Source organism: Mixophyes fleayi, chromosome 6 (genome assembly GCF_038048845.1).
Source record: "Mixophyes fleayi isolate aMixFle1 chromosome 6, aMixFle1.hap1, whole genome shotgun sequence".
NCBI lineage: Eukaryota > Metazoa > Chordata > Amphibia > Anura > Limnodynastidae > Mixophyes > Mixophyes fleayi.
The window spans coordinates 199,740,160-199,766,896 of NC_134407.1; the positions used below are offsets into that span (position 1 = coordinate 199,740,160).

Below are 26,737 nucleotides of genomic sequence, written 5' to 3' on the forward strand. Positions count from 1 at the left end.
GAAGGAGCACACAAGGAAAGAGGGCCCCATGATTCTGTTAACAGACAGTAAATTGATGTATGCATAATTCTCAATGTAATAAAGCCAAAAGAAGTAGAAGGAGTGAGCAGAGAGGGACACAAGGATTTGGGTATAAATGTACATACACTGCGATACTCAGCTTATGAGGTATCCCAATGGTTCACGAAGAGCTGATATATTCTGTAAATTTACTATTCCCAACCCCCACCCTCTAAAAAGCATTTTAAAATTAGTTTAACCACAAGTTTAGGAAAATGTGTAACTTCCTCTTTAGCTCTCTCTTCTGTCTTGTCTGTCACTTCTTAAGAATCAAAATGGTCCCGCTGCTCTTGCTTTGCCTGATGTCCTGGACAGGTAAGACACAGGGGCATATTTACTAAACTGCGGGTTTGAATAAGTAGAGATGTTGCCTATAGCAACCAATCAGATTCTAGCTGTCATTTTGTAGAATGTACTAAATAAATGTTAACTAGAATCTGATTGGTTGCTATAGGCAACATCTCCACTTTTTCAAACCTGCAGTTTAGTAAATATACCCCACAACAGTCTTGTATGGGTGTTACATGAGCCAGTCTAACGATACTGCACGTATGGGCAAAACAGAGGTTCAGTACTATTACACAAAGTGATATTATTGTTATTGACTTTCAAACTGTTTATTGATTTATTTTCCATTCTAGCTCAGAGGGCAGAGAGCAGCCACAATGACAAAGGTAAGTTTATTCCTGTCTGTCTGTGTTGGAGATTATCCATCTATATATTAGTGTCAGCACACTTACACGTGCATTTATTTAGATATAATTAATTAGAGTACTGTTTCTTTGTCCTCAGATACTGATAACACAGTGTTGTACTAGCATATGCAGGACCCATCAGTATTTACTAGGACCCACATAGAGACAAAATAATATACATATTTTACATTTTAAGTTCACAATAATCTACAATATAAACATATTTGTAAATACCTTTTTATATCAAGAAACCGCTAAAAACATGCTTATACTTAGTTTCATTTAAATAACTTTATTTATAGAAATAATGTGAGCACCAGAACAATATCAGACGGTAGAACACCAAAACGAAGGAATGACAATAGAGTTCTGGCTAGTTTATAAAGAGCTGACTTACAGAGAATTCCAAAGCATAATTGCCATTAACTGGTAAACAAATATAATATATCTTGGAAAGAAAATATAATTGGGTTGTGTTGGAGGTAGAAAGAATGAAGGGGGCAAATTATATTGTTTGGGAACCCGGTGGAGTATGGAGGAATTAACTATTTCACCAGAGACTCTCCAACATTAGGTGGCATGTGAGCCACACATCTCATTTAGTTTGTTGATATCAGATACAACCTATATTATACTTTGTATTTATTTATTTTTTAAGATTTATTTTATGTTTGTGAATGATTTTGAAATTGTCTCTTTGAGGTTGTTCTCTGGTGGCTTGCCCAGATCTGTTTCCCAATTCCCCAATTAACCTCATGTTTCGGGATAGAGCGTTGCTTGGCTTTAAGGAGTAGATTATATAGGATAGAAATCATGCTTTTTGTGTGAGGTGACAAATCGCCTCAAATTGAGTGATAGGTCTGGTGATTAGAGATACTGGAAGGAAGGTGAATTTATATATATTTAGATTACTGTTTTCCAGTATCTCTGCCCTCAGAGTCTGATAACATCATTGTTTGACTAGCATACGCAGGACCCAATGTACAGACAAAAAGACATAGATTTTATTCTATAGGGACATAATAATCTACAATATTAAGTCCTTTTGTTAATATTTTATATATCAGGAGACCAATAAAGTAAAATTCTCAGGTTTTCATGATATCAAACATCCTAAGGAGGGTGATATAGGCATTCGGTCATCTGGTCCACTATTTGCTCCATCTGTATTTAAACTATTAGTTGATTACTGAGGACCAGAGATAAAAGACATTTATTTAGAGTAAAAGTTCCTTAGTTCTGTGAGTCCCGTGTAGAGATGATCGGAACAATATGGCATATTGGCTTATTGGCACGGCTATCAATAGCCCCACAACACCACCACCAAATAAAGGGTAATAGAAGTGGAGGGGAGTATTGAAGAGGAGGTTGATGTTATCTCACTACTATCTGTTTCAGAAAGATTAACAAACCCAGAACTGATACCTGTATCCACCAGCACTGAAACTGGAAACACTGAAACCATTACCTGCCTCTCCACAAACGGATCTCTGCCCATTAATTACACCTTGTTCCTTAACATGACAAGTAAAGGGACAGTGAGTGCAGCCAATGAGAGAGGAGCCACATTCAACATCACCATCTCCAATCAGGCAAGTCTCGGCCCCTATAAATGCAAAGCAGACAATGGGCACTCAAACAGTACATACAGCAAAGAGTTTACATTTACACTGTACGGTAAGTAACATGTATACAATGTAATGAATTACTGATAGATGATCATTAAAATGTAGATTTTCAAAAGGATGGTGAAAATCAGAGATGAGGGTGTACCGAGTTAGGGTATAATGTCAGGGCCACTGGTGCTCTGTTGCTATCCTGTGGCTGGTTGAGTTGAATGTTATTGGACGAATGTTATAACATTAGATCTGAAAGTCTTTGAGTGGAGTTATTCTGGGTAGTGGGTCTGTTGTATAAGTAGCAAGTTTGAGTGACTTTGTGAGGCTTATTATTTAAGTAAGTGATTAACTTCTCCATAGCCATTAGATGCCAGATATTACTGTGCAGTAGATGTAATTAAGGGGCCTCGGGGCGCTTCCAACGACTGGATATCAGACATTTGGCTGTGTCAAGTAAGTGGGTGATTAATTTGACTGTATTTATCTAGCCCCACAGTTGGTAAACATAGAAGGTATGACCACATGTCTTTAGTCATGAGAAGCTTGATCAGGCAACTGAGAAGTCCACCATACGTAGAGAAATTAACCCATTTCACCAGAGCCTCTCCAACTTTAGGGGGGAGTGTGAGTAACACATCAAATTTTTATTATGTAGATACCGGCTACCACCTATAGTATACATTATACAATATTTTCTGTATGTGTGTGGAGATAGATGTTTTGGAAATACCCTCTCTCTAGCGGTCCTCCTTCGGTGGCTTGCCCAAATGTGCTTCACCACTAACCTCATGTTTCGGAAAAGAGCCTTGCTGGCCGCAACAAGTAGATTATAAATGATAGAAACCATGGTTTGTTTTGTTGTTTTAAAGGTGTGAGGCGACAAATAGCTACAAATTGAGTCATGGGCCTGGTAACTACAGGAATTGGAAGGAAGTTGAATTTACTTATAATTTGACTGTTTCTAGGGTTTTCATTGTATCAAACATCATAAAGAGACCTAATATACTTTAGGCTGACTTAGGTATTCGCCCACCAGGAGACCCTGGTCCCTATAATGGCCATGCGTCAACCACCACAAACGAATTTGGTCCACTATTTAATTCATTTCTATTTAAACGGTTAGTGATCTTATATCACAGCTAGCAATGGCTCCCTCAGAACACCACCACCAATATAAAGGGTAATGGAAGTGGAGAGGGCATTGAAGAGGAGGTTGATGTTATCTCACTCCTATCTGTTTCAGAAAGGTTAACAAGACCAGAACTGATACCCGTTTCCCAGAACACTGTGATTGGAAACACAAAGATTATTACCTGCCTCTCCAAAAACGGATCTCTGCCCATTATTTACACCTTGTTCCATAACATGACAAGTAAAGGGACAGTGACTGCAGCCAATGAGAGAGGAGCCACATTCTACATCACCATCTCCAATCAGGCAAACCTCGGTCCTTATAAATGCAAAGCAGACAACGGTTACCCAACTAGTACATACAGCAAAGAGTTTACATTTACACTGCTCGGTAAGTAACATGTATACTATGTAACGAGTTACTGATAGATAATCATTATAATTTAGATTATCAAAACGATGGTGGAAATCAGAGATGATGGTGAACTAAATTCAAATTTTCACCCAAATATTTGTTTCTTCATATCTGACTGTTTCAGGAAGGAAAATCAAGTTCTGAACAGAGACGTCCATATATTCAGTGTTAGCTTATACGGTTTTATGACCAATTGCTGTAATTACATTTGGAAGCGGAGGGTGGACCACGGTACCTAATAGGAGCAGTTACTGAGACAATATTAGTAAAATCAACAATCAAAATTTAGGTACATTTAAATCATTGTATTTCTTTTCATAAATAGAACTAATGTGAGCACCAGAACAAACCAGACAGTAGTACACCAAACCTAAGCAATGACAATAGAGTTCAGACTAGTTTATAAACAACTGACTGACAGAAAAACCCAATCCATATCAGTCATTAATTAGTAAGCAAACATAATTAATCTTGGTAGTAAATATAGCATCGGACATTTGGCTGTGTTAAGTATTTGGGTGGTTAATTTGTCTGTGTATTTATCTAGCCCCACAGTTGGTAAACATAGAAGGTATGACCACATGTCTTTAGTGATGAGAAGCTTGGTCAGGCTACTGAGAAGGTCACACAACTTATTCTAAAATGTGGAGATTCTGGTACAAGTCCACCATATGTGGAGGAGTTAGCTATTTCACCATAGACTGGGCTAAGAGAATTGAGTGAACTCCAGAGTACTTTAGAAACAAGAAAAGGGAAGGTGAAGGCGGAGAGGAGCGCACCAAAGTAGCTGAACCTGTGCCCAGGAGTGTGGGTGTCGCTAACAGGATCAGAGCACATGATGGAGATGCAAAGGCAGGGGAGTAGAGGAGACCAAAGGCAAGGGCCTAGTGTCGAGGTGCAAAAATGAGGCTGCGGTGCCAACGGCAGAGGAGACAGAAGGAGGACACGAGTATATGAGGGCCTTGCTCGTAGGAGCTTACAATCTAAAGGGAAGGGGCAGACTAAACAAGAAACACAAATAGGGTCAACAGGGTGAGGGGACTATGAATAGTGATGAAGGGAGGCGGATTGAGGATGGGACAAAGGAAGATAGGCAGTGGAAGGGTAGGCTTTTCTTAACAGATGGGTTTTGAGGGATCGATTTTGTAGTCTAGGGGATAGCCTGATAGAACATTGTTCCAGAGAAGCACAGGACAGCACGGGAGAAATCTTGTATGTGGGAGTGAGATGTGGTAACCAGATGGGAAGTGAGGCGATGGTTGTTGGCTGACTGTAGAGGGCGAGAGGGGGTATAAGTGGAAATGAGTTTGGAGACTTAAGGAGCAGTGGCATTGGAGAGAGCTTTGTAGGTTAGGGGGAAGAGTTTGAAGAGGGTTCTAAAGCTGAGGAGGGGGGGGGCAATGAAGTGCTTGACAGAGAGGGGAGGCAGATGCAGACCTGCGAGATAGGAAGATTACCCGTGCTGAAGAGGAGCGAGAAGGGAGCGAGGGGAGGCAATTAAGGAAGAGATTGCAGTAGTCAAGGTGGGAAATGATCAGAGAATGGATGAGAAGTTTGGTGGTATCATTGGAGAGGAAGGGGTGGATGCAATCTATGTTTCAATGATGAAAGTGGCAGGATTGGACAAGGGATTGGATATGATGGTGAAGGAGAGGGAGGAGTCAAGGGTGACACCTAGGCAACAGACTTGGGTAAGAGAGGAGATATTGGTATTACCAATAGTGATGGAGAGGGTGGGAGGGGAGTAGACGTTAGAGGGAGGGAAGACTATAAGTTCAGATTTGCCCATGTTGAGTTAAAGAAAACGTTGGAACATCCAGGAGGAGATAGCAAAGAGGCAGCAGGACACCTTAGTGAGGAGGGAAGGGGAGAGGTCAGAAGCTGAGAAGTAGATTTGGGTGTCATCGGCGTAGAGGTGGTACTGGAGGCAGAAGGAACTGATAAGTTCACCCAGTGAAGAGGTGTACAGAGAAAAGAGAAGGGGGAAAAGGACAGAGCTCTAAGGGACTCTTACGGGAAGAGGAGAAGATGGGGAAGTGGAACCAGAGGTAGAAACAGAGAAGGAGCGGTCTGAGAGATAGGAGGTGAACCAGGAAAGGACAGTGTCAGAAAGGCCAATGGTGCAAAGTGTGTGCAGCAGGACAAGGTGACCAACTGTGTGGAAGGCTGCAGATAGGTCCAAGAGTGTAAGTAGGGAGTAGTGGTCTTTGTTTTTGGCAGATAGAAGATCACGTTTATATTTAGTTTGTAGATAACAGGTACCACATATAGTGCACTTTATGCAAGAATTCTTTTATGGAGATGGACAGTTGTGAAATTCCTCTGGTGGCTTGTCCAGATCTACTTCCCAATTAATGTCATTTCAAAATAGAGCATTGCTGGCCACAAGGAGTAGAATATAAATGATAGAAACCATGCTTTTTCTTTAATCTTGTGAGGTGACAAATAGCCTCAAATTGAGTCATAGGTCTGGTAATTACAGAGATTAGAAGGAAGTTGAATTTACATATATTTAGACTGATTCTCAGGATTTCATTGTATCAAACATCCTAAGGAGGCCTTTTTACACTTGAGGCTGAGACAGGCACTCAGCCACCGGGAGGTCCTGGTAACTTTAATGGTCATGTTTTATCTATCACAAACAAATCTGGTCCACTATTTAACTCATTTGTATTTAAACGGTTTGTGACCACTGAGGACCAGAGATAAGAAACATTGATTTAGAGGAAAAGATCCTGAGTTTTGAGACTCAGATGTAGAGATGATCAGAGCAATATAGCATATGGTCTTATTAGCATGGCTATCAATAGCTCCCCCAGAACACCTCCACCAAAGAGAGGGTAAGGGAAGAGGAGGAGGACATTGAAGAGGAGGCTGATGTTCATCTCACTACTATCTGTTTCAGAAATGTTACCAAACCCACAACTGATATCTGTATCAATGAGCACTGCGATTGGAAACACAGAGACCATTACTTGCCTCTCCACCAACGGATCTCTGCCCATTAATTACACCTTGATCCACAATATGATAAGTAAAGGAACAGTGACTGCGACCAAGGAGGGAGGAGCCACATTCAACATCACCATCTCCAATCAGACAAGCCTTGGACCTTATAAATGCAAAGCAGACAACGGTCACCCAAACAGTACATACAGCAAAGAGTTTACATTTACACTGCACGGTAAGTAACATGTATACAATGTAAAAGGATGGTGCAAGACAGAGATGACAGTGAACTACATTTAAATATTCACCCAAATATTTGTTTCTTCATACCTGGGGCTAGATTTACTAAACTGCGGGTTTGAAAAAGTGGGGATGTTGCCTATAGCAACCAATCAGATTCTAGCTGTCATTTTATAGAAGGTACTAAATAAATGAAAGCTAGAATATGATTGGTTGCTGTAGGCAATATCCCCACTTTTTCAAACCCGCAGCTTAGTAAATCTAGCCCCTGATTGTTTCAGGAAGGATCTAAATTTCTGAACAGAGAGGTCCATACTTTGAGTGTTAGCTTATATGGTTTTATGATCAATTTTACATCTGGAAGTTGAGTGTAGCCCACCATAGCTAATAGGAGCAGATACTGTATATTCGAAAAAATCAGCCATCAAAATGTACTTCTCCCAAAGGCAACTTGTGGTTCTCTATAACAAGTACATCTCTTGGCGCTTTTCTTAAAGAATAAGTTATGCCTAGTACACCACACAGTATATGAACATTTATTTACATAGTAAGTGTAGTAATGACTATACAGTGGATGCCACTGAGTTTGGTAGAGGCTGTATAGTGGATGGCAGTGGCAGTGGTAGTGGTTATAAGGTGAATTTGGTAGTAGGTTATACAGCGGATGTAGTAGTAGGAATGTGATGGCCAACCGCCTAGAGGCTATCTGCATGTGGATCTTTGCACTTATAAATGTGGCTCTTTACACCTATAAATGTGGCTCCTGGATATGAAGAAACCTGAGCAACGCTGTAACTTGTATTTAAGAGGTACCGTCCAGGACATGGAAGATGTGGGGTGGGGGTATCTGGTAAGGAGGACTACACACATCCCACGTAGGCCAGACTATTTGCCCATGTAGAGTGGGGATTGGGGATTTGTGTGGATGAGTTACAAGGCGAGAGGCGGACATATGATTAGGGGGAGGGTGTGACACCTAAGCAAAGCAACACGATGCATTAACTTTCCCCATGCTGTGCATGCATCCCTAATGCAAATGAGGAGAAGGGAAAAATATGGAGACAGGTATGCTACAAGAGAGAACATGAGGCACCAGGATAGTCAAATCCCAAGAGTCTCCTCTCAAGTCAATTTTCTACTGACCAGAGTGAGAGTGAGAGTGAGAGTGAGAGTGAGAGTGAGAGTGAGTGTGTGTGTGTGTGTGTGTGTGTGTGTGTGTGTGTGTGTGTGTGTGTGTGTTGCTCTGCACACCTCTATTTTTTTCTGCTCTGCTCCACTCTTTCTGTTTTCTACATCTCTGCAGAGTAGTCGAGCAACAGAGAGGGGAGCAGAGAAACAGAAGGGCACAAAAAATTAATTGAAAAAAACCCAGGCAACGTTCTTAGCAGAATGACCTTTTTTTTTTTCATTGAACATAAAGGCAAACCACTCTGTCTGTCATGCCAGACTTCACTGACACATTTCAAGTCTTCAAATCCGCTGCACCATTCTGACACACGCCATGCTAACGGTGATATGAAATTTCCAGCAGGTACTGAAGAACTAAAAACTTTGAAAAGTCAAATTGAGAAACAGACTCCAGTGTTCCGCAAATTTGCCAAGCATTCCCGGTTACACACGCCTGGAATCAAGTTGCTTGAAACATTACAATGAAGGAGGGTTTATTAAAAAGTGTCTTGTAAATGTAGTTTCCATCTTGTGCCCAGAAAATGAAAATCTGAAAATAATTGTTTCAGAACTTCAACTCTAATGCTACACAATTTCGCACAGAATATATGAAATGAATAATTCAATTGAATCACAGTTATTTACTGATCTATAGGATTGTGAGTACCTCAGTATTGCAGTCTTGTGATGTACAGGACAAATGTCAGACAAAAATATTTGTATGGGCTGTGTCAAATGATTGTATAATCAACAGGACCTGATTAAAGTTCCATCTACCCTAGGTTAATACACCCGTAGCGCCCCCATCCCTCCCCCTCACATCATTAAAGGAAAAGGCAGGAGTATTTAGATAGACTATCTGTTCATTCTTGCTGTTCTTGCACCTTTGTTGTCGTCTGGTTGGCTTCTGGAAAGTTGAGGTTGAGTGTTTTGAAAACTGTATTACAATGCAAAAGGTTAGCAAACCCTGAATGTTTAGGCTTTTTTTAAAGAGAACAGCCTCATGAATGCCACACAATACAGATATCATGCCCCACACCCACCAGCCATTTCATCAACCCCCCAGCCATTTATCAACCACCATCGGCCAATTAATGACTTCCCCCCAAAAGCCTATTCGTCACATCCCAGCGGCCAATTCATGACCCCCTAGCAATTTCATCACCCATCCCCCCAGCCAATTTATTGCCTACCTGCCTAGTCACTTGATCACCCACTTTCCCTGTCATTGTATCATTCATCCCTCCACTCATTTCATCCCCTACCCCCAGCCAATTCATCATCCACCTCAGCTCCCCCCACATACTTTCCACTTGCCCATTTATAACATTAGTAAAAATGAGTGTATGCATATATGTATCTTAACCCGTAGTGGTCATTTCATCACCCACTCCAGCCTTCCTATCACCTCCCCACCCAAGAACACATGTCACTTATCTTTCTTTCCAGCAGCAATCTTCAGGCCCTGCTCCTCCCCCTTCTTCCCTGGGTTCAGCACTGCAAAAATCTTCTTCAGGGACAAGCAGCCTGGCAACAAATCCTAATGCTGTTAGCTGCCTGTCACTGCGGACAGTTCTTAATAAAATCCAGTGGATGTGGTAATCTCATGAGATCAGACTAAGAACCACAGCCGCACTGACAGGCAGCTAAGCTAACAGCATTAGGATTTGCTGTTGGCTGCCTTTCCCGGGGCAGGTTGCGACAACCCTGGGTTGCCCCTGGTCTAAAGGGGGCAGCCCCAATGATCACAGCCAACCCCGGGAGTGCCCAACAATTATATTACAGAAAAAAAATATGGATGATATGATATTTTTTTTTAATTCTGGCAGCTACACACCCGCCCAGGACTCAGTGCCCTAGACTGCACCCTGATCAGCCTATTGGTTGATCAGGCCCTGGTAATCAACAAAGAACTCCAAGATATTGTACCATTAAAAGACATAACCCATGTAAGATAACAAATCTGCCTTTATCAAAACCTTTACCAATAGCGACAGACGGCTGCCATCTTTGTTTAGAACTGTGAATAGACTTGTAGAATTGTGAATTGGGGTTCTGCAGAGCTGATGAAAAGTTCTCTGACTTCTGGACGTTTCACTTTATCATCCACCAGGAGCAACAGATCTCTAAAAAGTGGATCATGTACTTCAAAACCTGTCCTAAAAATAATAATTATATTCACATATATGCTCTCAACAAAGGACAATTCAAAAATCTCATTGGTGAACTTGACCAAGGTCTTCCCGGTGACCTGTCGCTTCACTGTACTATAAGTAGGCTTTTGAAAGGCAAAGCGCTATTTCATTTTTTGGAACTTTTTGGACATTGTGAAGCTTTTCATGGAAGTGAAGCAAAAGGAATACCCTGAACTCTCAAACCCACATTGGATTTTAGACGTGGTGTTTCTGGTGGATAAGCGACATGTGATCAGATTCAACCTTGATCTTCAAAATTAATTATGCCGCCTGACCTGGTGGAAAAGTGTATTTGCATTTCTCAACAAACTCAAGCTGTTCAAGATGCAATTTCAAAGGGGGAACTAATACATCTTCCCTTATTGATACATGCAAGTGAACAAAGCACCCCTTGAAAAGTAGCACAAAATGGCATTGAACATTGATTGAAGTACTTTATGATGGTTTCTGGAAAGATTCCATGATCTACAGCTGAAAATACCTCAGAGTATCTTCAGTGCTGATGCAGACTGTGTGAAAGCCCCGTAAGCCACAGATCATCAACATCATTCATTTATAGGGTGCCACAGATTCTATAGCGCCAGACAATCATCTTACACACATGACATACATTGGAGAGTTAGGAGCTAGCAATTACAGTTGGCATGGATATATATATGAACTCCAGGTGTGCAAGTGAACAAACATCAGAAGATTCGACTTAAACATGACATCATGGTCCATTGAGGTGGACAGATATGAGACATAGGTTAGAGAGGACCATTCCCATGAGCGCTTACATTCTAGAGGGAGGTATAGGGAGGAAGAAGGAGCAGCAGAGAGCTAAATGGAGATACGGGATGGAAAAGAGGGTGAGAGGTCAGGGGAGGAAAGGTAGATTTGGGTGTCATCTGTGTAGAGGTTGTAGTGGAGGCCAAAGGAGTATATGAGTTCACAGAGAGAGGAGGTGAGGATAGAGAACAGTAGAGGGCCAAGAAAAGAGCCTTGGGGAACACCAATAGAAAAAGGTAGAGGAGGGGAGCTAGAGTCAGAAGTAGAGATAGTGAAAGCGTGACCTGAGAAATAGTGGGTGAACCAGGAGAGGACTGGGTCACAAAGGTAAAACAAATGGATAGTGTCAAAGAAAAGAGAGTGATCGACGGTGTCAAAAGCGCTGGAGTGGTCAAGGAGTAGAAGGAAGAAGTGGCCCTTTGACAGGAAAAAGAAGGTCATTGGTCACTTTAGTGAGGGAAGTTTACGTAGATCGAAGAGGGAGGAAGAGAGTGAAATGAGAGAAAGTGTTTCAGAAGTTTTGGAATTAAAGGGGAGAAGAGAAATGGGATGACAGTTGAAGAGAGAGGAAGGGTCAAGAGAGAGTTTATCGAGAATAGGGGAAAAAAGGCATGTTTAAAAGTGAAGGGGAAAACACCAGGGTAGAGGGAAAGGTTAAAGAGTTGAGCAAGATGCAGACAAGTAAAGGAGGAGACGGAGCAGAGGAGTTTGGAGTGAACTGGGTCGAGGTGGCAGGTTGTGGATGAAGAGGAAGAGAGGAGAGTCAGAATCTCAGACTTAGTTATGGGAGTGAAGGAACTGAAGGTGGGAGGCAGAGAGGTTTGGCAGGAGGCTGAATCTGATGAGAGGAGATTTTGTGGTGTATAGTGTCAATATTGTATTTAAAATAAGTAGCAGTCTTGAGCAGTGAGTGAGGAGACATATGGTGAGGGAGGATAGAGAAGTAAATTGGGCATGGGAATTGGCCTCATGAGAGGTTGAGAAGAGGATAGGGTCAATGCTGTTAAGGTGTCACTGAGAGTGCACATGACTTTGGGTGGAGTGAGTTTGTGGCAGGAGGTAAGGAGAAGAAGAAGGAAAGGAGATTGTAATTAGAATGTGGGAAGACTGAATAGAAGAAGATGGAGAGGTCACAAATGTGGAAGAAGATGAGGTAAGCATTTTAGGACCATGGCAGAAGAGACAGTAGGATGCTTACTCCACCTGCAAGACTGTCATCTGGATGAGGAATGTGGTTGAAGCCAGGTGAAGCCACCATAGGAGAGTGCAGTTGGTATCCAAGGGTATCCAAGGATTAGATCCAGGTTTCTGTAAAGGCTGAAAGAAGGGCACTAGTTCCTAGTCTTATATACCTAATTAATCCTTAGTACACTGTTTAAAGTACAGTATATATATATATTTTTATTGTATGCAGTTTATATTAGATTTACACACAATCCATGTGGTGTTGAATAACTACTGGACTATGAGCACTCTCTGGCTCTATTTGTGTATGTATGTATGTATGTATGTATGTATGTATATATATATATATATATATATATATATATATATATATATATATATATATGATATACTATAATACTATATAAGAAAATTATATTGAGTGAGAATTGGTGATTGTCTAAAGAGATACACAGAGCTCTCAACTCCTGATTATATCTTAAGGCCATCCCTTTGCTGGGAAATATGCATTACTGTATGTTAAATAACACAGTTTGGTGTTTCCATTGCTGAGTACCAGAGGCGAGAATAACCTGGACCCTGATATGTTCTCTTTCTAGGACAACAGCACTTTCTGGTTTGGCTGATCCCGGTTTTATTACTTATCCTGTTTTTACTACTGGCAATTGTTCTGTTCAAAATAATTAAACACAGGAAAGGTGAGTGCTCTCATTAACCCACTAACCGAAAGCTGCAATATGTACTGAGTATGGGAGATTGCCTTGTATCAAAACCCTTTTCTGTAACACATGTACTTCCTGTACATGTCCAGAAAGAACAGATGAAATGATAAATTATTTAAGTGTAAATAGTGGTGATAGCTGAAGCTACTGAAGAGAACAGGGAGGTGATTATTTTGGACCATATTAAAGCAGAAGGACACTGTAGCCAGGTAAGGAGTAAGGCTAGCAGAATGCTTAGATACATAGGCAGAAGAATTAGCAGTAGAAGTAGAGAAGATTCAATGTTCTTATACAGCTAGACCCCGCTTAGAGTATTGTTTTCCATTTTGGAGACTTTCGACCAGATGTAAAATTGAACATAATGTCCGTCTAAACTGCAGGCGTAGATTGTGTCTGCAAAAATACACAATCTATGCAGTAGGCCGAGTCGGATACATCACAAGATACGTCCAGCTCTGAATCGCTCGTATATACACTTTGTTTACTCCTGGAGTAGGCAGAAGCATATATGTCTGGTTTGTGGCCGGGATTGCAAGTCTACAGATAAAGTAGAGTAGAGTAGAGTAGAGATCTAGCTTGAAAGTGTTGTATCATATTCATTAGAAAGTTTCTATGCAGTACCCAAATTGTGCGTAATATTATCCTGAAGCAAAGTGTTATATATATATATATATATAACAGGATAGTGTATGGACAGTGTTACTCACTGTTACTCACTCGCCTCAGACATATAAAAGGAAGGAGGAAGGTGTCTCCTCAACTCTGGAGCAGGTCCTTACCTTCCCCTGAGATAACATAGAAAAGGAAACACACGTAAGCCAGCTCCTGATTCCCTAATCTGGCAAGCTAACCAGTGGCACCTACCTCTAACACAGCCTGGGCTACAGCAATAAGACTCTGTAATACCCTATGCTGTACAGCTGCTCATATTAGAAGCATAATTCCCGGCAAAGCCCATCACATTACTAATAGCGGTAACACAGACCTCACTACTGCATAGGTGAGAAACCTACAAATCGTCCCTCGAAGTATACCGGATATGGAAGAGAGCTTCTGTGACACCTAATATGAAATTTGCAAAGTCTATAGTCCTACTACTGCAACCATTTTTTTGCTGAGAAATTGTCTTTGGCACAAATCTCATTATCTCCAAGACTTTGCTCCTCTGTGCTGATTATCCAGTGACTAACACCTCCTAGAATTGTCTTGAAGGTTACTCTACGCCCTCCTGTGGTAATTTTTAATATTGCAGAAAGACTTTGGCTCAATTTCTTTCTAATTCATATTAAGCTTATGATCTATTAGCACAAAATGAGCAAGTTCTAAAAAATAAAAGAAACCTCCCTCCTAACCCCAAGAGTTTTGCAAGTGGAATTATCTACATCATATCTCACAAAATAACTCACTTTAATCAGGCAACACACATATAAAATGCTAAGAGGAAAGAAATCTGCAAGGGGGGCTATCCTATCCCCTTTCTAAACAAACAGGAAACGCCTTCTAAACCTTCAGCTAACAAACTATATAAATGATAACTAGAATCTGATTGGTTGCTAAAGGCAACATCTCCACTTTTTAAACCCGCCAGAAACTTGCAGCTTGATACATCTACCCCTAAGTATTCCTTCAGCTATATGATGCTACCTCCATTACATACCCAGCACTTAGCGAATCCCCTCTATATACAATGGGCCTGATTCATTAAGGAAAGTAAAGCAAAAAAAATGAGTAACCTTGGCAAAACCATGTTATATTGGAGGGGGAGGTAAATTTAAAATGTGAGGACAGATTTATAGTTGGGGTAGAGCATGTCCTAGATCAACTTATTATATTATTTCTTATGTATGTGGTTTTCTCTTTACAGTTTAAATATTCTGTTATGTGTAACTGTTATTCGTGATAAAAAAATAAAAAAAGGAAACCACAGCTGTAACGGTATAGACAAACACTGATCATGTGACTGCTCTAAACACCCGTCATAAAATGACTTCAGGGTTCTGAGAAAGCAGAATTTAACGCTCCGCAGTGAATAGAAAGAATCCCCATAATGCTCACCTTACTGTCTGTTATTGTAGGTAGATTACATATTATTTATCTGTGTAACTGAACTGGTTACGAGACCCGTTCATTTCTCTGTAACCTTTATTAACTGGACAACCAGGAATGTTACCGACATATACAAATTATAAAGAGGGGACAGTGACAGAAACAGGTAAATATTGTATTATTGAAACTGTAAAATGTGACCTAAACAGGTTTAGTGATCTCTCTATGCCCCTCAAAACCAGTTATCTTTATAGTAAATGCTAATGCTTTATATGGAGATTCAACATCATTATATATACAGCTATCTATCACTCCTATTGAAATGCTCTATATACTGCCAAACAAACATACTTTCAATCTATCATTTTCGCTCAATCTTTTAACCCCAAAGGACTTTTTAATGCAAATCTCTTCTCGACCCTCCCACACCAACTCCTCCAACTACCATCAATGCACAACAACTCGCTTCCTACTTCAAGGACAAGATTGATAAGATCAGACATAAAATTATATCTTTTCCTTCGACAAACAGCTGAATCCCTTCTCTGCACCCTCTGGTACCATCTCTTCATTTGATCCCACAAAATAGATGAAGTATCTACTCCAGTGGTGGACGACGCCAAAAACCCGCAGAGCCTTCATCAATGGCTCTCTCCAGTCGTCGGTTACTCCTGATCTTATTCCCTCTGCTTTAGCAGAGAATAACGTAGTGTGCTCTCCCTCTTTCCTCAGTGCTGCCCTTTGTCTGACACTATGCCCCCTGCTGCACTCTCATAAGATGAAGTCTCCCTCTGCCACACATCCAGACCTGTAGACAGACAAGAGTAGGCATCTTACCTTCTCCATGCTGCATCTTACAAGTCACACTCCTAGAATACTCCCTCTCTTCACTCTATCCGTCTATTCCCTTCACTGCACCTTCTTGTTGCTATCATCTGCTACATGTCCAGTGTCTCAAATCATTTAAACTTTTGCTGTTTGGCTCAGTTATTTCCTATCATTCGACCTACCTACTTTCCTACTAAGTCATTTTAACAATCCCACTGTCTCTGCTGCTACAAAATGTATATTGCTTACTTTCGCTTTGGTTATATCCCAGTGGAATTCATCTCCCATACACTGTGATGGACACTCCCTCGACCTTGATTTCTTCTGCTTCTGATACATCTCTAGTTTCTCCAACTCCGTGTTCCTATTCTCCAACCACAACCACCTTTCCTTCAGCTCCACCCTGTACTCAAAGCTCCACACACAGTTCTCACTCAGATACACTTGTCATCTTCACTAAAACTACTCGTCTCCTATAACTACACAGTTCTGTCCTGATCAGACTGCCTCTTTCTACAACAACATACTGACTTTATCCCTAGACAAAGCAGCACCAGCCACATACGGTTTCTGGTGCTTTAAACCTCAAGCATAGTAACTTAACCAAAACCTGCTACCTGCAAAAGTGCTCCCACACTGCAGAAAACACCACTAGAAGAAATGTCAATTAGACAATGACTTCCTTCATTATAAACTCACCCTTTAATCTTACAACTTTGACTTGCCAAACAACCTTACTTTACCTCCCTAATATCCACCTGGCCTTCTAACCCACAATGCAGTTTTGCGACGCTTCTCTACCTACTTGCACCACCTTCCCTTTCCTCGCTCACACACCCACCAATTTCTAAGATCAATTCAACACCATTCGACAATATGCCAAATCCCACACACACCACCCACCTTATCCTACACTTCCCAATTAATTCTCAGTTCATTCTTCATGGACAAACTTTCGGCACTCAATTTCTCATCCTACCACCGACCTTTAAATCCTCCCAACTTTTTTGCCCCCTCATCCCAGATTCTAGCTCACCTTTATAATCTGTCTTTCCACTGGCACATTCCCCTCTTCCTTTATGTCACAAATTCGAAAGAAACTATATCAACACTCAGCTTCTCTTTCCAAATACCAGCCTATTTCTCTCCTACTCTTTGCCTCCAAGCAAGATGACCGACTCTGCTAACTACAAGAGGATGTCCCAAAGCTAAGTAATTCTTAACATGGCCAAAACAGAGCTTATCTTCTCTCTTCCCAAAGTCACCACCTAACCTGAAATCTCCCTCACCCTCAACAATACCACAATTTCATCAGTGAACCAAGCCCACCGTATTTGTGCCAGTGTTGACTCAGTCCTATGCTTTACTTCTTACATCTAGTCCCGCAGCCCTGTCACCTCCAATTTTGAAATATTGCTAGAATATAACCTTTTTACCCAATATGCAACCAAAATTCTTATCCATTCTCTCATCATCGCACGCCTCAACTACTACCACCTCCTTTTATCTGACACTAACCTTGCTCATCTATCCCTGCTTTAATCCTCCCTAAATGCTGTAACAAGACTGATATAGCTCTCTCGACCCTCCACTTCATAGCTTTGTGCTAATCCCTACACTGGCTCCCCATATCCTCCAGAATCCAATTCAAACGACTCACCCTCATCTGCAAAACCATTAACAACTCCACCCCTTCATACATTTCAAAACTTATCCGAAAAAAACCCTCTCTTATGTCTATCTCTGACCTCCTCTATGTCTACCACATCTCACTCTCACCTACAAGACTACTCCTGTTCCGCTATTCTCCTGTGGAACATCCTACCATGCCAGATCAGACTTCCTTGGAATCTTTAAAAGCTCTTTGAAACTCACTTGTTTTTGGGTTGCTTAATAGCACTGTATAATATGTAGGCACTATATAAAACACTGTTAACAACAAAATAATAACACTGCCCATACACGCAGAATCAGAAGAGATAAAGAACCTTTCTTCTAAAGTATAGAACAAGAGAAGTGTTACTGCGGCATTGTATATACATAAAGAATTAGAACAGATAATAAGGATTGCATACAGGACAAGAGAAGTGTACTATGGGGTTGTCCATACCTATAAAATAAAAAACACACGGAAAATAGCATCTTGCATGCATTACGAGAAAAGTAATACTCTGTATTTAGTCAAAACTTAAAGGTCGCATTGTAATAGTCATCAAATTGCTGGTAAGCTTGGCAGCAGTGGTGCGTTCCTGCCAGGGCGTGTCCCAGGATTGGATATGAGAGACATGTGATCAGCTCATATTCAACCCTGGGACACCTCTGCAACTATATACACTGACTGCTGCTGAGTGCGCCAGCGAAATACTGCAATGTGGCCAGCGGGTTGTTTTACCCTTTAATTGAAACTCAACACAAAAATAATCTACTTTCATTTCATTTTATATTGTTTTATGTGTTCAGACAGAAATGGGTGTGGAGAAAGGCAGGAAGTACTGTATTCTACAGTGGAGCGGGGGGAACAGAGAAGAGGTAAGTGATCTCATGCAAAAAGAACTCATCTGTAACAATTGTTATCTGGCTCAGAGAGTGGGGTCAAAGCTAAAGTAACTGGAAGACTGGAGGTGGAGGTCAGATCTGGCAGCGGGTCCGAAAGCAGAAGAAAGGTCGGGGTACAGGTCAGAGGTCAGAGCTGGCAGCAAACAAGCAGGTCCAATATTCAGGCGAAGGTCAAGGTCACAAGCAGTGAAGCGAGATCGATATCTAGGCAAATGGTCAGGACAACAGGAAATCAGGCAAAGTCCAAAAGTACAGGCAAGGTCACAATGAAGAATCAATCAGGAAATGTCAGGAAACAAAGCAGGTCAGCAGCACACAGGCAGTGGACGCTATAACCGACAAGGAGCCTAAGCCCTCCCTGCCTTAAATACATGAAAGGGCCAATCACAGGGAAGGAGGCCAGCAGGAGTAAATCAGCCCCAGGGAAGAATAATTCATTAATGATTTGCTCACGCGCCCGGCTCCCCCCCCCCCCTGCTGGGACACAGCGATTCGGGAACAGAGCGTCCCGACTGTTGCCCTGGTAACAGCCGAAGAGGAACCGGAAGTGACATCCCGGCCGTCATGAAGACGGCCTGGATGCAAACAGGTGGGCACAGCGAGCCGCGGCGGCTAGGGGCACCACCACGGCTCGTAACAATAACCAGATACAAGGTTGCAGATGATTATAACGTTATTGGCTGCAAGTCAGAGTAATAAATGCAGGTCAATAACATTGAAAGGTTAATTTAGGTGACTGTAAACATGAGCAGAACTCTGAGGGGTTACCAGGGGAGAGCTGGTAAATTTAAGCACGGAGCACAAGCCTTGACACTGCCCCCCAGCCTGCCCCTGGGGGTTACATAGCTTGAAGGGTCAAGATAGAGGGAACTGCAGCGGAGCTAAATTGTGCTCCTACTGAAGGGAGTGGATGGAGGATTGGGACATTTCTTGTTGAGGGACAAGATATATCAATGAGCTTCACGGGGTGGAGAGTGCGTTACAGTGACTGATTTAATTGGTGGCCCTAGATCTTTTATCGACTCCAAAGACATGGCTGGAAAACAGACATTGACCTATACATAATTGGGATGACTTTTCCACCATCCCGCTTCACACTATATGGGAAAGTACATTAACAGGCAAATATCTACCAATGTGATAAAATCATTAAAATGCACAGATCTGTGGCATGAAATGAAGTTTGTTTCGATGTTCCCTTATTCACATGATTTACTTAAAACTAAAATGGGACTCCAGATAAACAAGACATTAAGGGTAGGGAAGGGAAAATGAAGGATATTTACACTTTTATCTACAATTTAACAGTTTATTTACCCCCTACCTATCTACAATCACTAACTAGACACATTATCTAGCAGAGTGAGTCTACCATTACCTGTAGCAAGCAAAAATGCTCCTGTCTATCTTGGAGGTTCGGTGGACAGTCACTGTATAGCCGCAGCATTGGGTTGATGTAAATAGGTTTGAATTGTATACCAAGATCAAGCTATGCTCACTGCATAATTCCAGTCTGCTAACATCATCATCATCACCATTTATTTATATAGCGCCATTGATTCCGCAGCGCTGTACAGTGAACTCATTCACATCAGTCCCTGCCCCATGGAGCTCACAGTCTAAATTTCCTAACATACACACACAGACAGAGAGAGAGACAGACTAGGGTCAATTTTGATAGCAGCCAATTAACCTACAGTATGTTTTGGGAGTGTGGAAGGAAATGGGAGCACCTGGAGGAAACACGGGGAGAACATACAAACTCCACACAGATAAGGCCATGGTCGGGAATTGAACTCATGACCCCAGCGCTGTAAAGCAGAAGTGCTGCCCCATAACATCAGTCTAATAATGGAGATTACAGATCATGCAAAATACATTCTGCTGGAAAGTGTATCTAGTCAACGATTGTAGATTGTAGATAGGCAGAGCATACAAAAAGTAAGAAAGCACAGTTCCCATCATACTCCAGTATATATATATATATATATATATATATATATATATATATATATATATATATATTATTGATATTAATTATTTAAGGGTTTGAAAAAGAAAACAAAAAAGAATTTGCCAGCAATATTACCATTTCTGTAATATGGATCCTTTACTATGACATTTTACCGTGGACTTAAACGTATTGTGCATATCAAGTACACCCAGTGATAAACACCATATTATATTGTTCCTGTGTTCAGACAGACCTGCGTGTGGCGAGGGACACAATGTATTTTATTCTACAGTGGTGCATAAAGAACACAATAGAGGTAAGTGGTCTCATCCAAAAGGAAGTCATCTGTATCAATTGTTATCAGGCTCAAAAAGTGGGTTTATTGACCAGAAACTGCTTTGTGAGGTCAGGGGTACAAGCCCCATCCATATACAAGGTTCTGGACAATTGTAATGTGATTGGCTGCAGACTTCATGGTATAATATATGCAAGTCGATAACATTAAAAGGGTCCTTAAGGAGGCTGCAAAGATGTGGACATCATGTTGCATAGCTTGAAGTGTCAAACAGGAGGTAAATGCAGAGGTGCTAAATTTTAATCCTTCTGGAGGGAGGGGTGGATTGGATCATTCCTCAATATATTTAGGCTAGCGGCAGTAATGTATCTCATTACATATATCTTTATGGTCTCTCCTCATTCCATTCGTCTATAGCTGCAGAGAAATGGCAGCTATTACATATGAATTGTTCACCATAACTCTTACATTGTAAGCTCATTTGTGTAGATAATAATTATAATAATTTCATCCTGCACCCGGTATGTGTTAGGGGAGGAAATCCTGGTTTAGCTGAGGGCCGTGAAGCTTTTTAACTGAACAAAATAGCCTGATTTTTACATGTCCACAAAAGTGGCTGAGACCTGGCATTGAGCTAAACTTCATGAGAAGAATTTTCCACCTTCCAGAGACACTTTATAATATGGGAACACTCATAGGCAAACATCATGTGATGAATGACATAATGACAATTCCAATGTGCCCTTATTCATATGACTTAAGAAACAAATGAGGCTCCAAGGGGTATATTTACTAAACTGTGGGTTTGAAAAAGTGGAGGTGTTGCCTATAGCAACCAATCAGACTCTAGTTGTCATTTATTTAGTACATTCTGCAAAATGACAACTAGAATCTGATTGGTTGCTATAGGCAACATCTCCACTATTTCAAACCCAGTTTAGTAAACATACCCCCAAGACATACAATTTTTAGAGTAGAATCTATAGCATATATGACAGATCATGGTGCCACAGATTGTACATTCCTCATTAATCTATTTTGAGTGTTACCTTTTATCAAAACTTACCATATACAAACAATATTTAAGGCGTGTTTAACTACGAACTGAGCACCCTATTATGTTTAGTCTTTAACTCCTGCTCCTTCATGTATATCTTGTTTATTGGCCAATCAGCTCATCAGGGTGCTCACAGCAGTACAGAATATTTCAGGAGTGTGCTGATGCTGTGGGATGCAGTGATCTGCACACTCCTGTGATTGTGGTAGTGAGGACAGGACTGGGTGTGACAGGGCTGTGCCATGATCTGTAGAGGACTGAGACGAGCACAGAGATGTCAGGTTTCTGTAAAAATCAATGCAGGATGATTGAGACTTTCCTCTATATGAAACAAACTAATACATCCAACTTGTGTTATTGTAGATATGAAACGGACTGATGAATCAGTGGTATACATGGAGACTCAACCACAGGTAAGTTATAAGCCATTGATATTAACCCTCCCATTGCTGGAGAACCGGAGCATGCTTTTTTGGGACATCACTTTATTATTATCATTTATTTATAAGGCACCGCAAAAAAGGTCCGTAGTGCTATACATGAAATTTACAGTAGTATACAATAACAGATAGTAACGATCCATAACCCATTACATAATACATGAAAAATAACATAAGAAAGACATCTACTATTTAACAAATAATATACAGATAACTTGGTAACGCAGATCAAGTTATTTACAGGATAGTGAGCAAGAGTGATGATAATGTCCTGAGCTCAAGAAAACAGGGCTAGGGAAGCAGGACTAGAGGTACAGAGGGAGATGGAGAACACGAGGAACGAGGGCCCTGCTCGTGAGAGCTTACATCCTAAAAGGCAGACACAAGTAGGATGGCACCAAGTGGGGGGAGTGGAGGTAGCCGAGGCAAAGAAGTTGAGAATGAATGAGTTTTATGGGCACACTTGAAGCTTTGGAGAGTGGAGGCTAACCTGATAGGGCATAGGAAATCGTTCCACAGGTGGGGAGCGGCCCAGGCAAAGTCCTGGAGGCGGGAGTGGGAAGAGGTGATCAGTGTGGTAGTTAGACGGCACTCGTTGGCAGAGCAATGGGGATGGAAAGGAGTGTGGGTAGATCAGGTTGGGGATGTAGTGGAGGGAGGAGTGGTTGAGAGCTTCGTAGGTGGGTGCGAGGAGTAATAATGTGGGTGGAAGCACTGAGGATAGACTTGAGAGGGGCAAGGTGGGAGATGGGAAGGCCAGAGAGAAGGGGGATGCAGTAATCAAGGCGAGAGATTACAAGGGAGTGAATAGTTTTGGTGGCTTCTATGGTGAGAAAAGGGCTGGATACTGGATATTTTCCAGAGGTGGCGGCGCTAGAATTTGGAAAGGCGACTGAATGTGAAGTTTGAAGGAGTCCTGGGAGAGTAGACCATTGTCCCTGATTCCACCCCTCCTTCTTTTAAAGAGGCAAAGCGCAGCCACGATGCCTTGCTTCGCCTAATGGTAGCGCCAGGAAGGAAGCATACTATGAATACTATGGGTGATTAACAAAGATCCTACAATAGAATTTAATGCCATGTTTCAGGTTATTTTGGATGAGTAAATAATAGTAATGTTTCAAAATATATGAATTTCTTTTCCAAGACTTTTGATAGGCCAATTGAAATCGTATTTAAAGGATTCTGTGGATATGATCAATAAATGTGAAAAAAATACATTAGAAATTTAGGGGCACATTTATCATTATTCACATAAAGTGAAAAGTAGTTTTCAATCCTTATCGCAATGATAAGGATTGAACTACTTCTCACATTTATGTACAGCCGTGCAGAGAAACAGCAGTTCCGAAAAACTGCTGTTTCAGTGATAAAAAAAACAACATACTTACCACCCTCTTCGGAAGCGCTGTCTTCAGGTCTTCTCCTCACTCTTCAAGTGCGCATGTCCAGTACACAGATCCCCTCTCTGTCTCTGCAAGGATAGTTGCAGAGAGAGAGCTGTGAGAGACAGGGAGGGATCATGTGATCCCTCCACACATGCGCTGTCCAGCTCTGCTCTCCGGAGCAGAGCTGGACATAACGAGGAAGAAAAGAACATGTTACAGTTCTGATGATGTACGCCAGCTCCAGCTTCAGCTGGTACATTTACATTACAAGTTTCCGAAAAATTTGTTATTTCGGAACTTGTATGGTGACTGTTAGAAAAAACGAACTGCAGCGAAAATTAATGGTTTTGGAGATTGAACAGTCGAACTGAGCTATCATAAATATCAATTGCAGACTTCCTTTACCTAATTACACGGTAAGTGCACGATAGTGCAATACCGTCATTTGTTAAATGTGCCCCTTAGTTTAATATAGTTCTGTGAAAGAATTATATATGATCATTGATTGTAAAAGATTGTTTGGAAGCGGTAATGGTCTTTTTGAGCACTAAGCTCAGGGCCGGTGCTAGGGTCCTTGGCGCCCTAGGCACATTTTCAAAATCGGCGCCCCTCGCCCCATTTTCAAAATCGGCGCCCCTTTTCTTACCTTAACTTGCCTCCTCTCTGCTCCGTCTGCTCCCCTCCACTCACTGACACTGTCGGGCCGTGATGATGATGTCACAGCCCGACAGTCAGTGAGTGGAGGGGAGGAGATGGAGCAGAGAGGCGGCGGTGGTGATGATCAATAGTCCCTCCCCCCCTGTGGATATATGTGAAGCTGTGCGGCGGCCGTGAAAGGTATGGTCAGTGGTCGCCGCACAGTTTTAAAGAAATGTTTAATCTGTGGCACCCTCCAGAGCCCGGCGCCCTAGGCAAGTGCCTAACCTTGCCTAATGGGAGCGCCGGGCCTGACTAAGCTTATCACAACAAACAAGACAAACATTAATACAGGGATTCTTTATTGAAACTTATAGTATTTCTTCTCAATCACAATTATTTTAAACACAATGATTTTTTTTTATTCACCACACTGATGTTGCCATGGGCAAGACCCTGGCTCCGAGTTTGGCTACTTAATATATGGAAAATTGTCATTTTTTTTTCACATATACACAATAATAAGGTAAATATTGAATTTTGCATGAGAACTACTTCTCAGATTACATTTATGGACCTCGACATTATGGTTCATGAGGAGGTTGATAAAATTTAAGCAAGTAGGGAATGATACATCTGATACATTTCTTTACACTACAAGTAGTTATTAACAGTCATGGATTAGAAGTGTCCCTGAGAGTCAATCATTATGTATTAAAAAAAACCTGCACACAAGATAAGGATTACAATATACAAGGTGACCTTCTTCAACTTTTAGAGACAAAGGTTATAATTATAGAATGTTACAGAACATCAGAGTTCATGTGATGTCAGTGGTCACCGGGCCTGGGGTTGGGGTGTGTGGCACGCAGCATTGTGGTTATGGTGGAGGGGGAGAGGAATAGATGGTAAAACAACAAAAATGAACCAAGGCAGCAAAAAAGTTATATCCGGGCCTGCACATAGCAGCCATTGGCCACTTCGGTTGTTTTTGACAAAATGGCCCACCCTTGTAATATGTGTGATCATCTAGTGTTATCTCAAAATCCTATGTTAATCCTGTCTGCTTGGCCACTTACGCCATCAGTGCATTTGCCAACCTGGAAGCAGGGGACCCAGGGCTGGTGCTAGGGTCCATGGCGCCCTAGGCAAAATCGGCTCCCCCTCAAATCCATTAAGCTGACATTTCTCTTTCAGTAGCTGAGGAACTTGAGGTCTTCCTCGGCGTGGGGTAAACCTGCGTACTGGGAAGCCTCTTACAGTCTTGTGTGACACAAACACAGATGGTGGAGGATGGATTGTGAGAAAACACATGTAATCATTTTTTTTTAAATGAAAAGTCTTGCAGAAGGAAGGAAAGTGAAGAAACAGGAAGGGGAGGAATAGATCAGGGCACAATAACTAGGTGGCTGATCCCCGAGGAAGGCCAGCTACCTGGAAGCACATGAATGCCGGGGTCTGACTTCATATAGGCCAGGGCAGCCCTAAACCCTTTTCCCTGCCACCCTATAGCAAAAAAAAATCTTGCCAAGGCAGCTGAACAATATTCACAATATATGCTTATATGACAGGTAACACAAACCTGTGTTGTGAGCTGTTTTCTTCCTATAGTAACATACAATCATGCACATGAAGGTCTACTAGGATTGGAATGTGGAATATGCATTGTGCAAATGGATCTGTGTAACCAAATTATACTACAGTGTAATACTTTTACAGTCTGTGTCCTTTGGTGGTTGGCTGTGTATATTATTTTCCTGCAAACATGTTACAAAGTGTCTACGGGGCATATTTATCAATAGGCAAAGAGCTCTATATTGTGGGAGAAATGTTTGTTTTGCTGGCGATAGGGCTGGTTATTGCATTGCTCAATAAACTTTGTATGGTAATACCTATTTAACCAGCTGGCGCACAGCTAGAAGGACTGGCCAGGTGAATCAGTAAGTTAACACTCGCTGTTCCAAACCAGTATTGAACTACTTCTCACATTTATGTACAGCCGTGCAGAGAAACAGCAGTTCCGAAAAACTGCTGTTTCAGTGATAAAAAAAACAACATACTTACCACCCTCTTCGGAAGCGCTGTCTTCAGGTCTTCTCCTCACTCTTCAAGTGCGCATGTCCAGTACACAGATCCCCTCTCTGTCTCTGCAAGGATAGTTGCAGAGAGAGAGCTGTGAGAGACAGGGAGGGATCATGTGATCCCTCCACACATGCGCTGTCCAGCTCTGCTCTCCGGAGCAGAGCTGGACATAACGAGGAAGAAAAGAACATGTTACAGTTCTGATGATGTACGCCAGCTCCAGCTTCAGCTGGTACATTTACGCTGCAGTTCGTTTTTTCTAACAGTCACCATACAACAGTATGGTGACTGCTCGGGGCCGGCATTTAA

General features: G+C 41.6%; 1 protein-coding gene across 4 annotated transcripts in view; it reads left to right on the forward strand.

Annotated features, from left to right (window-relative positions):
* Positions 1–319: 319 nt before the first annotated feature.
* MILR1 (mast cell immunoglobulin like receptor 1) overlaps positions 320–26,737 on the forward strand; it is a 29,270-nt gene continuing 2,852 nt past the window's right edge. Inside the window, exons 1-10 of one of the 4 annotated variants that reach the window (XM_075177982.1) lie at positions 320–375; positions 702–734; positions 1,058–1,184; positions 2,154–2,432; positions 3,618–3,896; positions 6,826–7,104; positions 13,027–13,125; positions 18,484–18,552; positions 20,781–20,849; positions 22,249–22,298. In XM_075177982.1, coding sequence (XP_075034083.1) covers positions 2,276–2,432; positions 3,618–3,896; positions 6,826–7,104; positions 13,027–13,125; positions 18,484–18,552; positions 20,781–20,849; positions 22,249–22,298 — 1,002 coding nt within the window. In that variant the 5' untranslated portion in view covers positions 320–375; positions 702–734; positions 1,058–1,184; positions 2,154–2,275. The remainder of the gene's footprint in view (positions 376–701; positions 735–1,057; positions 1,185–2,153; positions 2,433–3,617; positions 3,897–6,825; positions 7,105–13,026; positions 13,126–18,483; positions 18,553–20,780; positions 20,850–22,248; positions 22,299–26,737) is intronic. The other 3 variants (XM_075177978.1, XM_075177979.1, XM_075177980.1) reach the window with 3 other exon arrangements.